Source organism: Verticillium alfalfae, genomic scaffold (assembly GCF_000150825.1).
Source record: "Verticillium alfalfae VaMs.102 supercont1.3 genomic scaffold, whole genome shotgun sequence".
Lineage (NCBI taxonomy): Eukaryota > Fungi > Ascomycota > Sordariomycetes > Glomerellales > Plectosphaerellaceae > Verticillium > Verticillium alfalfae.
This window is the reverse complement of record NW_003315036.1, coordinates 2,182,384-2,199,217: the sequence shown is the minus strand read 5'-3', so window position 1 is coordinate 2,199,217 and position 16,834 is coordinate 2,182,384. Positions and strand designations below refer to the sequence as shown.

At 53.5% G+C, this 16,834-nt stretch overlaps 6 protein-coding genes across 6 annotated transcripts in view; 4 read left to right on the top strand and 2 right to left on the bottom strand.

The window, feature by feature from the left end:
• Nucleotides 1-135: 135 nt before the first annotated feature.
• Nucleotides 136-1,722, top strand: VDBG_03185 (ATP-binding cassette sub-family G member 2; the record flags this gene model as incomplete). Its single annotated transcript, XM_003007000.1, has 1 exon — nucleotides 136-1,722. The coding sequence occupies one exon, from the start codon at nucleotides 136-138 to the stop codon at nucleotides 1,720-1,722; it is 1,587 nt and encodes a 528-aa protein (XP_003007046.1).
• Nucleotides 1,723-2,584: 862 nt separating this feature from the next.
• VDBG_03184 (cellulosome enzyme) lies at nucleotides 2,585-4,063 on the bottom strand (the record flags this gene model as incomplete). Its single annotated transcript, XM_003006999.1, has 3 exons — nucleotides 2,585-2,747; nucleotides 2,801-3,379; nucleotides 3,432-4,063. 3 exons carry the CDS (start codon nucleotides 4,061-4,063, stop codon nucleotides 2,585-2,587), a joined length of 1,374 nt encoding a protein of 457 aa, XP_003007045.1.
• Nucleotides 4,064-5,129: 1,066 nt separating this feature from the next.
• VDBG_03183 (exoglucanase) lies at nucleotides 5,130-6,638 on the bottom strand (the record flags this gene model as incomplete). The annotated part of the gene is made up of 3 exons (XM_003006998.1): nucleotides 5,130-5,995; nucleotides 6,064-6,157; nucleotides 6,222-6,638. The coding sequence occupies 3 exons, from the start codon at nucleotides 6,636-6,638 to the stop codon at nucleotides 5,130-5,132; spliced, it is 1,377 nt and encodes a 458-aa protein (XP_003007044.1).
• A 4,204-nt stretch (nucleotides 6,639-10,842) lies between these two features.
• On the top strand, nucleotides 10,843-12,483 carry VDBG_03182 (predicted protein; the record flags this gene model as incomplete). Its single annotated transcript, XM_003006997.1, has 4 exons — nucleotides 10,843-10,934; nucleotides 11,073-11,458; nucleotides 11,538-12,317; nucleotides 12,404-12,483. 4 exons carry the CDS (start codon nucleotides 10,843-10,845, stop codon nucleotides 12,481-12,483), a joined length of 1,338 nt encoding a protein of 445 aa, XP_003007043.1.
• A 1,197-nt stretch (nucleotides 12,484-13,680) lies between these two features.
• Nucleotides 13,681-14,325, top strand: VDBG_03181 (predicted protein; the record flags this gene model as incomplete). Its single annotated transcript, XM_003006996.1, has 2 exons — nucleotides 13,681-13,983; nucleotides 14,248-14,325. The coding sequence occupies 2 exons, from the start codon at nucleotides 13,681-13,683 to the stop codon at nucleotides 14,323-14,325; spliced, it is 381 nt and encodes a 126-aa protein (XP_003007042.1).
• A 1,969-nt stretch (nucleotides 14,326-16,294) lies between these two features.
• The window catches only part of VDBG_03180 (quinate permease), a gene marked incomplete at both ends in the record, with an annotated part of 1,753 nt that continues 1,213 nt past the window's right edge, over nucleotides 16,295-16,834 (top strand). Inside the window, 2 exons of the mRNA XM_003006995.1 lie at nucleotides 16,295-16,397; nucleotides 16,472-16,831. Of these exons, the coding sequence (XP_003007041.1) occupies nucleotides 16,295-16,397; nucleotides 16,472-16,831 (463 nt within the window). The remainder of the gene's footprint in view (nucleotides 16,398-16,471; nucleotides 16,832-16,834) is intronic.

Here is a 16,834-nt window from a genome sequence, read left to right as displayed (position 1 = left end):
TGTATTTATGCTGATATCCACACGGGCCAAAATAACACGATCAACTCCCTTCCGCAATACTGCACGCCGTTGACGATCTGCCAACAAGCCCGTCTGGCTGGCAAGGCTTGCGAGTTTGAGGGCCGTAATATTGGGATGGGCGTTTTTGAGCCCATAATCTGCCAAGGGGGCTACTACTGCCCGCCAGCACAGAGGACAACCATTCGATGCCCCTCCGGTTCGTACTGCCAGCCCGGCGCACCATCACCGACCCCTTGTAGCACTGGCAGCTACTGTCCCAAGGGCGCTACGAGCGAAGCTGTTGTGATCCCAGTGGGCATTGTTATCATTGTTGATCTTTTTATTGGCGCCATCTTGCTGTGGGTTGTCTTGCGGCAGCGAAGGAAGAATGGCAAGAGGATGAAATTCCCAGGAATCCCATTCGTGGCCAAGTCTGCATCAAAGAAGGGAATTCAAGCTACAGTCACGGGGTACAAGCAGCTTGACGACGAGACAGACCAGGAGATGCAACCTATGCAGCCCACATTTCTGCCATATAGGCCCGGGAATGGCTTTCAGGCTGTTCTCGACGTGCCCGTGGCACGCGCCCCAACCGTCAAGTTGCGCCGAGCTAACACACTGGCTGCATTGAATCCGCAGCTCAAGGCCTTTGTCGACTCAATGTCAAGAGCCACGGATGTACAAGCCGACAACCTTGGCCTATCTTTCGCATACAACGGTCTCACATTTCAACCGAAAGGCCGACCCACGCCCATTCTACAGGATGTCACTGGCCGGATAGATAAGGGATCTCTCGTCGCCGTCATGGGCGGTTCTGGCGCCGGAAAGTCGACCTTTGTCAACGTGCTCATGGGCAAGACCAAGAACACTGGAGGGACTGTCACTGTCAACAACATTCCTGGGAAGATCGAGCAGTACAAGAAAATTATAGGCTACGTGCCTCAAGATGATGTTGTCCTTCCCGAGCTGACAGTCCGGGAAAATATCCTGCACTCGGCACGCATCCGTCTGCCCAGATCCTGGTCCGACAAGGACATCTCGGCCCACGTCGACTCTGTTGTTGACTGCCTCGAGCTCTCTCACGTCCGAGACTCCCTAGTCGGCAGCGTTGGAAAGCCTGTCATCAGTGGTGGCCAGCGAAAGCGCGTTAGTATCGGTATGGAGCTGGCCGCTGCGCCCATGGCTATTTTCCTCGACGAACCGACAAGTGGATTGGACGCTACTGCCGCCAGCTCAATCATGCTGACCTTGAAGGCTCTTGCGCGTCTCGGTATCTCGGTCATTGTCATCATTCACCAGCCGCGTATGGAGATCTTCGAATTGCTTGACAATCTCATTCTTCTTGGCAACGGCCAGGCCATCTATGAAGGACCGGAACATGAAGCGCAGGCATATTTTGAGGGTATGGGGTTCAAGTTCCCTAAGCACAGCAATATTGGCGACGTGGTTACGGATATCATTACCGGCAATGGGAGGGCATACAAGAAGGGCGGTGACGTCTCTAAGGAGGCCCTCATCAGCCACTGGGCATCCCATCATCGTCAGTGCGAAAGCGATGAAGAGTCTGGCGATGACTCCGAGGCAAAGAGTATCAGGGTCTCTATGAGAGCACTTTTGAAACGCCGTGGTGCCCGCCGCATAAGCAGACATGGCTTTGCTTCCGCCGCGCCATGCTGCAACAGTATCGTCTCAAGCCCGCACTATTCTTTGAGATTGGCTTAAGCGTTCTTTCAGGATTCCTCATTGGTTTATCTCAAGATGGAAAAAAGGGTGTGCTCTTCCGAGGCTACTACAAGGCGCCTTATGAGGACCTTAGCCTATCCGCAGACTTTGCCTCACCAGCCCAGCTGGCTCTGCTCCAGGCCATCGGCATCGGTCTCATATGTGGGGCGCCGGGGGTGAAGATATTTTCAGAAGAGGTGATTCTGCACAGAAGAGAGGCTGAAGCAGGCCACTCGCGGCTGGCGTACTTCCTTGCCAAGACGGTCTCTGTATTGCCTCGGATGGTCCTCAGCTGCCTTCATTTCACCACCCTCGTCCACATCCTTTCGCGACCCATCATCAGCTGGACACTCGCATACTGCATGAACCTCTTGTACTTTTACTGTATTTATGGTCTTGCAAGTGTCGTCAGCATGATTGTCCGACGAGAGGACGCCCCCCTCATCTCGACAATGGTCAGCTTCATCGTCGGCCTGCTTTCCGGAGCATCACCTGCTCTCTCGCAAGTCAGTACATGGCATATGGAGTGGCTTTGGCGGGCGTCACCGGGAACCTGGTTTGCGGAGGTCTACTTTGGTCAGTTGGCTGGGCCTTTCGAATACCTGTACGACATCGACATGGCAGCCGAGTTCACAGGCTACAACCTCGGAACACTGCAGATTGGGGCTTTGGTCCTCTTTGCTATTGGAACAATTTATCGCATTTTAGCATTTGGTGGGTTGCTGACTTGTGGCAGGATGAGGATTTAGGGTAGTCTTTGAGGCAGAAGATACGAGTACAATATATAGATGACGTAGAACGATTGTACTCGCCTTGCACTACTGTAGCCCTCACAGGTTTGCCCTCATCACAAAAGAATAATTTACTCTGCCTTGACGGTGATCAGTCCCCGGGCAGATAGCTGCACTGTCAAATTTCCTTCATCATCGACATCAACCTTGACCTCCTCCATGTCGTGATATTCATCCGTCAACCAGGCAGTTACCTTCTCAAACTCGCGGAATTTGCAGCTCATAACCTGAAGACTGATGGGTTTCGGCATGGTAGTGAGGGGTTCAAGATGACAGCGACCACCGACCCATCCGCATTTTGGTATGCTGTCGTTTTCAGGTCGCCGCCCTCAGTTACCACACGTCGCGCGTCTGGACGGACGTGACGAGAGTATTGCGCAAACGACCACGTTCTCTTCGCAACCTCGTACTCTCCATCTTCGACAAGAATTAGCTTCTCGTTGTTATTGTTGTTAGTGGCCTCGTCCTGCACAGCCAACCACCAAATGTATGCATTTACATTGCCGACCGTCAGAGCGTTGTGCAGCCTGTCGGCCCAGTACCAACCGTCACCGTTGGAGACGCCGCTGTCCCAGGCTGTAGTCCATCGACCGGAGAGGTCGCAGTACTCGGATTGCCAGACTGAGATGTCTGTGTCAAGCGGCTGATCAATCTTGGACGTATATTCGTGGCTGGTCCAGGTCGTCAGCAGGTCCTCGACGCCAAGGTCCTGCAGGGCAGCCACCAGCTCGATTGTTCTTTCCCAGCCGGTGAGCTCGCAGCAAGCAATGCCGACATCGAGACCCGCGGCGTTGAGAGACTCCCAGAGGATGGGCAGGAAGTCGGCTGTCTGCTCAGCATTGGAGCGCATGGACGCATACGAGGTTCTACAAAAATGAGCATCAAAGAGCCTGTGCAGCGAGTAACATCATTACTCACGTCAGATCAGGCTCGTTGAGCCAAGCAACATCTGTGATCTGAATACCCTCGTCTTGGTAGATCTTGATGTACTTGACGAGGTAGTCGGCATAAGCTTGGCGCCAGTCATATTCGCAGTCGCTGCCCGGAACGCCGCACAGCAAGCCACCGTTGGCGTCATCACTATTATTTTTCATGAATCCAGGCGCACTCCAGGCGTTGGCATAGATGCGTTCAACACCATACTTGACAGCCTGCTGTGCGAGGAAGAATTGGCCAGAGTCATACTCGTCCCAGACATAGTCGAACTCCCCGTCAGGAGAACCAGGGGAGACAGGTAGAATGGTGTTCATCCAGTCATTGTAGCTACTGTTGGAAGAACCAATGCCATTGCGCAGGATGGAAAATCCGATACCTGTTTCTGTGCTGTAAAGGAGGTCCAGGAGTTCCTTTTGGACGGTCTCAGTAACATTGAGTAGGAGCTGGGCGCGCTGAAATGCTCCGGAAAAGCCGAATCCTTCAATGACCTGATGCTTCAGGTCGGGACGGATGACGATCTCGGTTGCCTCGGTGCACGTGTCGTGTGTAGGAGCAGCACAGACGACAGACGAGAGTACTGTAACCGAAAAGGTGAATATCGTTCCAGAGCGCATGGTGACAAATGAGGATCGTAATCGATTGGTTATTTCTGGGTACTGGGGGGCTCAGGGCCGGCTATATCACCATTGAGGACTCAGTCGCGAAGACTGAGATTTTATATACGTCAAAGGCCGAGCTGCACGATTCGGATTAACGGAACGTGATGGATGTCTGGGTAAAGTCGGCTCGAGATGACGCGGTGAAGTTTACAAAGACCGAGCCCGCTGACGTCCAGAGTTAGGTTTCAAGATGCGTGCTCTTGGCAACCCCTCAAAAAGAGCCTTGGCTCAACAGGCACACATGGTCTTCTCCAACTAGGATTGCACGTACTAGGAAGTGATCTCAGTTTTACCCCAAAGCCAAGATGCCCTCTGCATCTCGGCAGACTTTAGCGCTCACAAAGAGCTGGTCCTGAATTCAGCCTGATATCGCATGATATGAATCCATACGCTCGTGTAGGTTACTTGCAGCAGCTAACTCTGCAGCATATCGGCTGGTCCAAAGTTTGTCGCATAGAAGCCTAGGCCTCGTGAAGTTGTTCCGTTCAGAACCGGCACACGATAATTGGGCGTTTCTCGCGGTACCAGGTCTGCAAGGCATATCTTCCCCTAGTACAGGTCTAGTGTGCCTATCGACAAGATGAGATAATCATCATCACAACGAAATTGAGAACAAGATATAAAGAGAGTAAGATGTTCTTATATACTGCGTGAGGGCAAAGCTGCCACGCCAAAATCCAGCTTTACGGCCAGCGGAAAACTATGTACTGCAAAAGTTTGTAACTCGGAACGGCAAATGCCTTTTAATGTCACTATCACCGCTCGGCCGCAGCCTATAGCTGTACCAGCTGGCACCAATCTCTGTGTTTCTTTCCTCGTATGGTTCTCAGAAGGAGTACGTTACCTACGCCAAGTGCCTGATTTCTCTTTACCTGGGCTGGCAAGGTGGGGGATAATTGAGCTGAGGATCAAGATACGTAGGAGAAGGTGCTCATCCACCGCAAAGTCGTTGTTTTTTACTATAGCGTGTGTTGGCACAAGCTTGGGAAGTTCAGCATTGAAACAGTGTCGCATCAACAATTTAGAGACACTGGTGGTACCAGTCGTTGACGACAGTGCAGGTGGTACCAGAGACACAAGTGGTTGCGCCGGACCAGCCCTGTCCACCGCACTGACCCCATTGGGGAGCAGTAGGGCCGCCGGGAGCTTGAGTAGGAGCGGGTGTCGAAGCTGTGGTAGTGGCAACAGGAGGGTTACCGGGGCCAGGAGGAGTAACCTCACCCTCGGTGAAGGTGGAGCCGATGGGGCCGAACTTGATGTTGGAGAAAGTGACCGAAGCATCGGGAACACGGGCCTCGATCTCGGGAGGCGTGCGGTTCTCGGACGGGCAGGGTCCTCGCTCGGCTCCCCAGCCGGTCTCTCCGATGGGGTAGGTTGAGTCGAGCCAGAGCATGTTGGCGTGGGCGTCGGTCCAAAGACTGACGGCCAGAACCATGCCGGCATCGAGAGCCTGGCCCATGTGAGACAAACCACCGAATTCGGTGAACTGATCCTGCTCCTCGCCGAACGCCTCCTTCTGGGCAGCGCAGAATTCGTCGGTGATGGCGTTGCCGGGGTTGTTAGGGGCAGTGGACTCGGAGTTACCAATGACCTCGCCATTCTGGACATAGAGGCGGCGGATCTGGGAGAGATCACCACCAGGTCCTTCATTGATGAACTGTGTCACAACAGTGATTTTACTGGTGGAGTCAATGGTGAAGCCGGAGCCCTCTCCATAGAACTCTCGGTTGCCCTGGCGGAAGGGGTTGAAGTCGCAGCCGTCAGCGTCGCAAGTGCCGCCATACCGATCCGCAGAAAAGGTACCACCGCAGCTATCGCCGGAGCAGGAATGGTAGGCGTTGTTAACGCAAGGGTGAGGAGTGTAGGACGTGGCCGCCTTGTTGGCCTCTGCAAGTTGTGGTCAGCGGCAAACTTAGAAGTGAGTTGCTCTGAAAGAATAGGAATTGAAGTCATACCCCACATATCCATCTCAGCGCAGCACGCGCCCATGTCACCAGTGCCGACATCTGGGGCGAATTCGCCGACGGGCTGCCAGCCCTCAACATTACCCTATGATGTTGGTTAGCAAGTCAGTAGCCTGGTTGAAGGAACACTCGGAACAGAAAGCACTTACGGTGCCATCTATCCACTTCAAATCGCGGGCACACTGGGCGTCACAGTATCCAGTGCCATATTTAGCGCCGGCCTTGTTACCAGGGAACTTGCCTTGGCCACCATCTGCATCCATGGAGATGAAGTAAAGAGCACCGTTGAGACCACAGTCCACGTTGGAGGAGTCCACGTCAAAGGTGAATTCGTTCCCAAGGAGGTTGAAGAGCTGGTACTTAGATCCGCCATCTGTAAGATACAAGCGAGCGCCAACGTTGCGGCCATGCTCGTTCTCGGTGACCAGCTTGATAGTGACTGAATCAGCGGTCGAGGTGACGCCGTAGGTTCCCTCGTAGTCCGCGCCGTCAACGCAGCAGTTCTGCTGCGCAAGAGCTCGGTTGGCGGCCAACAAGGCCAGGAGGGCAGAGAAGTTGGTCTTCATGATGAAGCGTGTGTGGTTGGAGTAAGATGGTATTAGGCTGGAGAGATTGTGGATGAGATGATAAAAAGGAAGATTGACGAGGGGAAGTGTCAATGCTTATTATATAGAGTTCTCACCAAGGAGTAGACGCGTCAAGATGACCTTCCGTCATAGTTTGTGAACTTCAGTTGTGCAAAACGGAACATCGTGCTCCTAGCGCCGTCAAATCCTAACAGCTCGGGATGCGACGGCACTAGCTTGCCAAGGGTAGTAAAGAACAGAAATAGGAATCGTATCAAAGGAGCCATCAACATGTGAATGATAGGCGGGTGCCGGACCGCGAGAGCGACGAGGCTGATAGTTGTACATGCGATGCCGAGGATGAGTCCTCATGTCAATTGGCATCAATTCAGGTGGTCCCGAAGAGCTCTTGATTGTCAATATACCTAGTGACGGCTGTTGTTTCCGAATCTGCAGCCAAGGCGGACGGACGAATTGATGATCTGGAGGCGATGTTCAAGTACAGAACGGAGGTCGTCCCGTTTCCTTGCATAATTGTTGATCATATTTTCTTGCAGTATTTAGCAATGCTCCAGGTCATATTGGACGTGGATAGGATTACGACGGCTCGATGGGGACGTTTGTGACAAGACGGAAAGCCTTATTCGGGGCCCGCCGCGGAAGCCTGCCACCGGCTCGGCGCCGAGGACTACGGCATCTTGCTGCATCAAGAGAATCCGTTCTACATGTATCTCACTCGACATGACTCTACAGAAATTGAAGACAACTTACTGAGGCTTGAAGATTAAGGAACAGTTGGTATAGGACAGATTGTAGGCGCCGTTTGCTTTCTTGGATCAAAGATTCACTCAGAAGGAAAGGTCTTCAAGATTCGCATTTGCAAAAGCTTGCAAAAGCAAAACTGGTTCCGACTTGCTGCTTGCGTTGGCAGGTCTGCTCAACACCAAGATATCGCCAAGTACACACAAGAATGTCATCCCCCGCACATTGCCATGGCGCCCAGCGCCAGGCGCCACTTTTCTCAAGTCACGCAGCGTAGACTTGTAAAGGCCACGCCATTTCTTCTGCGATGACTGCGCTGCAATTCGATTTCCGTTGCAGATTGTCGGGAAAAGTGCCCGTCAATCCATGAAGTTTTATTATCAGCCGTAAAAGACAGCCAACCCACGGTGACGTTACGTGATGTGCGCAGAGCCGCAACGGCGACATGCACACTATGCGGCTGGCGCCTTGCGCATAGTAAAGTCACTATCAAATGCAATATCGAAGCACCATACCAGAAATCTTGATTAGAGGCAGACTACCTACATCGGCACCAGTCTGACTGTGGGGCTGCAATGCCTCCTGGAATAGCCGTTCGCCACCGCCCGCTCTCCCGGAAACCGAGGCAATTTGCATGAGCGTAAGTGTTTGCATGGCCGTATTATTATAATTAGGCACTGACTGAGAGTAGCCAATAGGGGCAAGATGCAACGTGCCGTCTCAGACGCGTCCTGCTCAATCCTACCGCGCACTGCTAGCCTCCGTCGCCCAGCATCTTGGTTCCCCGCGATAACCCTGGCCCAATCCCTCCACCCGTGGATCTTCAGTGAGCCCCTTGCCCAGGCGGCTTTTAATCAGCCGCGATCTTTGAATTGAATGACGTTTCTTGCGTTTGGATTTTAAGTGATGTCAATCATTGCCCCGGTTGACACGGAAGGCTCCGTCTTTCACGCCAAGACCCAAGCATAGCCGAAATGATGGCTGGCTGCCCAAAGGACATTTTCATGACCCCTTTTCTGGGTATCTTCAAAGCCGCTTTCTCCTCGACCACTCGTCAAAGTTCCCCATGCTTTCTTGAGCCTGAAGTGCCTGGTATGGCGAGTCCTCGATACGGTTCAGCAAAGCATTGCTTCCTGCGTAACTACCCGTCCAAAAGCTTCAAGGGTAAAATGAAGCAAACTGGAACCGCAGCACAATCTTCATAATCGGTGGACTTGAATGGTTTTAGTCCACTATAATAAGAGGTGAGGTGCAGTCGAGAGAGTAGTAGTGAAGATGACTAGCGACGCACTTGCGGAGTTCGGTAGGTGGATTAGACTGCTGTTCTAAATCCGTTCATGTGTGACCTGCCCTATTAGGAATGTTTGAGCACCAAAGGGACGCGCGTGGTGGCGATTCCGATTTTGAGTCAGGAAAAGACCCAGTATACAGGTGCCTATCAGCACAGGTGGGTTTGTGGTGATATATGAAGGACCAAAGAGACGGTCTTGCCTCGTACTGAACTTGATAATGGCAACCTAGTGGGACGGGATTCGTAGTGTTGGCTTTGACCTCCAATAACTCCGGTCGCTCAGAGAGACGCAAGACGGGCCAAATTCTGCTTTCAGGGAACGCAGCGACGCGACATGGAGGACCGTGCAATCACCACAACGTGGTGAGCTACGACCATTTAGGCTGGTCGCGTCTCGGCCGAGTCGGTGAAAACATGTCGTTGGTCAGCCTTGGGTCTCTCTTACTCCTTTCCTAGGGCATCTGCACTATCGAAGCCAGGATATCCTAGGCCCAGTCGACGCCCGGCCTGCTCACCTGCATCATTCCATCTTGATGCTTCCCATGACCCCAACAACCACAGTCAGGTCGTGACCTAAGGGTCGATGATTATGAGACCCTGGTACCCATCCGGTATAGGATGCTCGGGCTCTCTGTTCGCTTGTATGGGTCTAGCCAGTCCGAAAGCGCCGAATCAGGGTAGGTATCGCCAATCAGCACCAGTTCCGCAAAGCCTTCTTTATCCTGTAAGTAGGTCTAACGAACTCAGAGCTTCACCTCTTGATCAGCTTCTGATTGGAAACTGTAGTGCTGTAGCTAGCGTTAGCAAACCTCGGGACCGTGATCGAAACCATGCCGCGCCACATCAGCCCGCGTGGAAACGGATGACACGACGGTCAGTCACGAAGACAGCTGTGTGGCCCCGCGATGTCTCTCCACCATGCCCTACGAAGCAGCGTTCGCCTGCACTTGTCAAGCAAAGTTCAATCAGATGGACCCCAAACCCTTCGTGGCGTCAAACCTTCCACGTGTCAATCGATCAAGTGGCAGAAAGTCTACATGAATAGAAACCTGTCCTCCGTAGGGTTGACGGATGTGCACAGCTCGTTTGTGCTTCGGTCTAGCTAAAGAACCATGGGATACCCTGCCCTGAGGACACCAGCTGACTCTTTGTATCATTCCCGCCAATGTTGCAGTAGAAGGTTTCGGTTTTACGTTGTGAATGACCCTCCGAAGCCCTCGTCCCACCTTCTCCGCCTGGGGGTTTCCATCCAAGCTGGTGGCTGGAAAGGGATGGGCATTTTCTGACAACCATGTCTTGTGTTAATCACGTTTTCGATGCTGACCGCTACGTCGGGCGATTGCGATGTCTCCCGCAGCCAAAGACTCCCACTCTTCATGTGTCTTTCGCGAAGTGATCGGCATTTGAGGAATGGCCGCTGTGGCCTCATCCTACGGCTGAATGGAGGACAACCAGCTACATCTCCAATTCGCGCAAAATATGCCATGGCTGTCGTCCGATCTGCACGGTGGACTCTGGTACGCACGATGCCACACCGGACGCTACAGCACGAGTAAGCCATGGTGCCCTTGGCGCAAATCTGGACACTGACGATACACTTCCCAGGCTGAGAAGGGGGGGGGGTTGCGGCTTGGGGTGCCCCTGTGCGCATCACGCTATCGCGACGGGCGGCTGCATGCCTAGAGCGATTGAGCAACAGGAATCGACTGGAACGAGCGAGGCGTCGTCGCTCGGACGGCAGCTACTGTGACCCAGAGACACCATAGCTCCTGAAAAAGCATGGTGTTGCGGCCGAAGCCTTGTGCACAGACGCCGCAATCACACCTAGGTCGATCTAGTGCAGGCCAGCCTCCGCATTGACCTCGAGTTCGTGATGGCTCAAAACCCCCCAGTCAACTTCGAGAAAGTTTGTTTGTTTCTGCATTCTCTTGTCCCAGGGCTCTGCTCTATCCTCGTCGCAACCTCCTGGACTCAGCGAACTGGACTAGGATGGTCCTGGAGAAACTGACCCAGGAGACGACTTCTGCCGCATAGCTACTCTTTCTTCTTTTTTCTTCTCTTAACTTTGTACCTACTTGGCGGATCGGATGACCATGTCATGAACACCTACGACTCTCTCACAGTGCGATCCGAGCTCTCATTAAACATATCATGCCCTCCCGCAGTGCAGGACGCCTGCAGGCCAGGCCGGATGGCAACATCTCGCGCCGAGGAATCATTGGCGACATCTTGAATGGACCGAAGTCACTCGTTGAAGGAATTCTTAATCCAGGAGCGGCCACGACTTCCACCCCTCAGCTGCACGATCACCGACAACAAGGCCTGCAGAGGACTCCAGGACTCAGGCCCGGAAGCCAATAATCTACTCTAAGGCACACCAGCCCCACTCAGAGCGACACGACTCCAGGGCCGATTCAAGCTGGTCCTAGTCCTACGACTGAGAAGGCCCATCCAGTTCTTACAACAAAGCCGGTTGAAACAGTGCCAGATCCAGCACCAGTGCCCTCTTCGACACCATCTCCTACATCACTACCAGTAACGACTGCTCAACCTCAGGAACATCCTCAGGCACCATCATCATCATCATCAACGTCACCTATAATCACAGCAAAGCCTGAGGAAGCTCATCTCAGTATTGGTGTGCCAACAGACCTATTCCGTGAAACTACACCAATACCTTCAACAACCAGCACCTCTATCTCTCCTAACACTACATTCCCGGCGGGCGAGCCAGCGCAGACTCCGAGTATCGACTCTCAGGGTGACGGTAACTCCATGCTTCCTTTCAAACTTGCCCTAGGTTTTGGCATCACTTGTAAGTCAATGCCAAAAAGGCCATGTTGAAGATGTAGCTGATAGCCAAGCAGTCGGCGTTCTTGCCATTGTCGCTCTTTTCTTGTTTCTCTGGCGTCGAAGACGCCAAAGACGCCAATCATTTGTCCAACTGCCTTATAGTGCACATCCCTACGAAAAGAAGCATCCTTTACCACCCGTAAATGATGTTTCTGTCGACGCCGAAGCCGGCTACAAGTACTCCCACGAACAGCATCACTATCGTAAATTCCAAGGTCAGCCCTCGCAGTTTGATCGCGAAGCCACTACAGCGGCATGGGCCCAACACAGTCCCCCACCCCCACAGCCTGAGAGCGAGACCGGCATCATTAAAATCTTCCGCTGGCCTACCCTCTCAACACGGTCGACCATGCCATCGACAATGCGATCAACCATTAGCAGTTCCCATAATGAGCAGTACAGCACACAGTCTGGCAAGCTCAAGCCGAGCTCCTCACGTGCTTCAAGGAGTACAATCTCGACAATGTTGCGCAAATCTCGCCGTGACATTGCGGAGAGAGCGGAGACGGCGAACGCCGCAATAGAAGCAGCAGCGCTTGAGGAGAAGATGAGAATGATGGACGCTGACTCGCCGCAGCCCAGTCCCATCCCCAGCCCCGATCCCCTTACTAGCTGGCCTGAGCCTTTAGTGCTGCCGCAAGAGAAGGTCCAGGCTACGGGGCTTCCACCGCCGGCGATTCGCAGGAAGCCGGTTCAGAAGCAGAGGCAAAACCTTGCCAGGCAGAGTCTCGCCAAGCAGAGGCAGAGCGTTGCGAGCATAGCAAGTTCGGGGGGTACGAGCATTGCAAGCAGCAGTGTGTTGTCACCGGAGTTGATGTCGTACTATACCCCATCGATGAGGACGCCTTCCCTAAACCAGGCTTCCCACTTTTCGGTTCCTCCAAGTATAGCGGACCGGCCACTACCGCCTTTACCATCCACAGTATACAAGCCGTATAGACGGGATGAACAATAAATAATGAGAATTTTTGGTTGCTCCCCAGACCCTGAGCTCTTGGTGCGCTCTGCTGAGCTGTTAGTATTTGACCTGAATACGTAATGCTTCGAGAGTCTTCATCAAGTTGCGGGCTCTCCGCCGCCGAAAGCCTGTCACAAATATCCAGAAAGCCGGTTCAAGACAGCGTGACATCTTCACAGAAGGCTCGTATAATGCATGCTGAATCTATGTTATTAGTGACAAACCTTTGTGTATTAGAGGGGCCGATCGGCATCAAGGCGGGAGGCTCACGTGCCCATGTTCCTGTATCCCGAGCGGCGCCCAATACAAGGCTCACAACATGTCATCACTTCTTAGCTGATATCATACAGATCGTCTCGGCCTCTTCAAGCATATATGGGCCCAGAATGTTCCACTCGCTCAAGTATGTGCTTGAAACACTGAATCTGACTTCTCGAGAAGTGATAGACATGCTAGGGAGCAACTTGCAAGAGCGACCAAGCCATCGAATAGTATGGGAATTGGAGATATAATATTATTGATCCTTACACCAAGATCTTCTCTATTGTCTCGCTTCTCGCTTCTAAGTATTGGCGTAAAAGGAATATCTCGAGTGGGTGGGATAGGACGAATGTTTCCAGACGATGGCACCCGTGTGACAGCAGAACTCTGGGCGGATCGCCTAACGCGCAATTGGCTACCTGTCCTCTGATCCGACCCCATAGAAGCATTAGTACGTCGACAAGGCATGGAACTCGTCAAACGATCCAAGAGATTGGCCATTGGTAGACTTCGGGATATGGGCGGCATCGTAGCGGAACTTATGACCTTCACATTTTGGACTCCTTTTGGCATCATCTACGTCTTGAGTTGTCCATTTGTCAATCTGCCCGCACTAGGGATGATCAATCAATCCATCAATTTGTCTTGGTACGGATTTCGTACAGCATTTCATCACCTACGAGTATTAAGATCGCTACCCATCAACTTTGATAGCCAGGCTTACCTTACCAACACCCAAGGACGTCATATCCTCGGTCGCGACCTACCACAGAAATAGGCTTTCGTTAGCACACGTGTGAGAACAAAACGGAGCACTTTGGGCCGGCTAGAGCCCCTGCAGCGCCCCTGTGGCGCCTCTACAAGCCCGTACGCAGGCCCCTGGCTACAGCTACCGATACCCCTTTCAGGGGCCACGCATGTGGCGCTACGGCGGCCCTGTGGGATCGTCGCTAATCCTCCCTTTTAAGACATCGGTATACGACGTCATTCTCGGTGTTGTTCCCGCGCTCGAAGCCTCATCCAAATCGACACCCTTTCGCAGAGACGTTGCCTTTGGGCAATCGAGTCGCGGGAACGATGGCTGGAGAAACTCCGGAGGGAGCGTCGCAGACTGCCACAGTAGTATGGGCACGAGTAGGACACTTGGGGCCAGATGTAGCGGGGTGGAGATGAACAGCAACGAGAATCGGCGAAAAGCGCCAGCCAGCGCATCTGCTATGGTGGGTGAGGTGGGGTTCGACGCGGTGAAGAGAAACAAAGGAAAGGAAAGTTGATAATCTGGGGAAATCAGGATGTGTCTGTGGTGATAGCGATGGTCTTCCTCGGCGACTTGTACTATTCCATCCGCCAACAGATGCGATAGTCGTCAAAAGACGTGGGAACCGAAGAATGCTTGTTGTCAACGGCGCTTCTCACGTTGTAGGGATCGTTTCAGCACACCTCATTTACACTTCTCTCTTGATATTTCATAACTTCTTGTGTAGCAATCAGGCCATGCTGCGGGATCAGTGGAGACAACCGCCGGAGGATGGCCGACGCTAGGGATTATTCGCGCTGGTTAGGTAGGTGTGTGATATACTCCCCTCGGTGTTGTGGGTAATGACCGATGTGGTGGTGGTTGGGTTACCGTCGGAAAAGCTGACGGCCGGGATCCATCCGGGTCAACAGGCGGAGCCTAAATGTATGCCCGTCATGTTGCCACAACCATGCGCATCCTTGAGCGCTGGGGGATGCTGGTCTGTGTAAAGCATTCGGCGCGATACATTGCCTCTGCAAGCAAGACGATCAAAAAAAAAAAGATCAAGCTGAAGGGATTCCAAGTCTTCTTCGCGAGCGTTACGAATACTCCCGTGCTTTCAGAAGTCGTAGTTTCGTGTTGTTCAGCGGAATGGCCACCGGCAGCCAGCCTTGCCCTCACCCTTCATCTACGGCCGTCGCCAAGAGTCGGCCAAGTTCCGACCCTGGCACTGCTTGTCGAGCCTCAAGACGCATGCCGAGATGCAACATTCGGCCGCTGTCCGAGCTTCGACACATATTTCCTGGCTTTAGCAAATGCGACTCTCGGCCATCCCCCGTTTTAAACCACGGATCACAAGCTTAGAAATTATTTCAGGACAAGAAACACTGGCGACTTTTCCGTGCTTCTAGTCCACCACTGGCTGGGTCACCCACGCGGAAAACTTCGGGACTCGATATTGCACTTCAGCACGCCACGACCGCCATGGCTCCTCGCCGCTCCCCAGCTGTGAAACTTCATGACAGACCTGAGGAAGGCTCCAGCCAACTGCCGCTGCTCGGAAACTGGCCGAAATGCAGATTTCACGACATAGCCCCCTGGTTGCGATGCATCGTGTGCGCTTCTCCCGCCCAATCCCTGTGTCGAAACGCCGCGGTGAACCTGGACTGACCCACCGACTTAAGCTTAAGCAATGGTCTAGCTTCATCACGAGGGTAGTGCGGCTCCATCTAGGGCGGGATTTGGTCCGACACCAAGAACCTGGTGTGGCCGCTTGGCGTTGGACCGTGTAGCCGTTTACTGCAGTTTGGAGCGGAAACTCGCAAGGCCGGCGGCTACCATTGCGGGTGCGAAGAAAAGCACGCGAGGACGGGGTTTGAGACTGTCAGCAAGTCTGCACGCTTGATTCCATTCTCCGTTCGCCTGCATGCGCCTCCATCATGCCAGATTCGGGACCATCATTGAGCAAGTCCATGCCTCCCATTACCAACTTCATTTTCTTTCTGCTCGCACATCATATGCACCGTGAGGAAATCCAACCTCGGATATCCCGACCCATCGACTACAAACCCTCTATCTTCATGAATATCTTACCACCCATTGACTCGCGGATCCCGACGTTGGTCCAATCGTCTTGAGTGCCAAGACCAGCACTCACACCATGTACAATGTGACCATGTAACGAAATGACCCTCCCGTCCGCCATGCCTCTATCGCGATGATCCCTCCTTTGCCTCGCGATATTTCCCCGGAAATCTCTGACTCTAGTCGCCCCTAACCGCCCCCTCCCCCAGATCAACATTCAGCCCATCCCCACACGCCAGCCTAAGCCTGCCGCTGCCAGCGCAACCAGATCCCCGTCCTTTTTGTGCTTCGCGACGTGGGAAGCGCGGGGTAGCAGCGTAGTATTCTGCCCAAGCTAGTCCGACTCTCCCCCAGAACGGGCCGCCACGGACCTCTCCAAGGTGCATGCTTCACGGTCGTTGGCCGGCGCCGTCGACGGCGCGGCATCTCGTGCTCCAATCCATCGCATATCTCACGCCGACCCTGGTTCTGGGGGTGGGTTCCATGGAGAATTTCAAGCGATGGGGCACCAAGGGCTCGCCTATATAATACGATGGAGCAGCCCACGAGTCTTGGATCCAAATAGACCCTGAAGAAGCAACCTCTCCTCCACCCGAGAAGCGAAATCTCTCTCGTCTCCGGCTTGCTCGATCTCTCAGCGAGTTCGACTTCGCAGCTTGAAGTTTAGTCAACTATCCAGGCAGAGTGTTTCACTCAACATCATCGCCATCATGGGTTGGAGCACCCACGCCTCCGGGACTCTTGATCCCCCTGAGGTTCGCAACTGGCGCATCCATCTTGTCGCCCTTGTCGCCTCCTGCTCTGCTCTCGCCAGTATGTTTAGCCAATCTTTGCGTCGTCTACAACAGGCAGGTCTTGCCATTAAGTGCCATACTGACAGCATTTAGTGGGTTACGATACGGCCGTCATCGGCGGCACCATGGCGCTTGACTCGTTCCGCCGCGACTTCGACCTCGCTGGCAAGTCCCAATCCCACCGTGATACTGTCCAAGGCAACATTGTCTCTACCTTCCAAGCCGGCTGCTTCTTCGGCGCCCTTCTCACGTTCCCGCTTGCCGAGAAATGGGGTCGTCGCAAGACCGTCATGCTCGCCGCTCTCGTCTTCCTCATCGGAGGTACTCTCATGACCGCCGCCCACGGCAAGCTCGAAATGATCATTGCAGGCCGCGCCGTCGCCGGCCTCGGCATTGGTGCTTCTTCTCTCGTCGTCCCCGTCTATATTGCCGAAACAGCACCGCCGTCTATTCGTG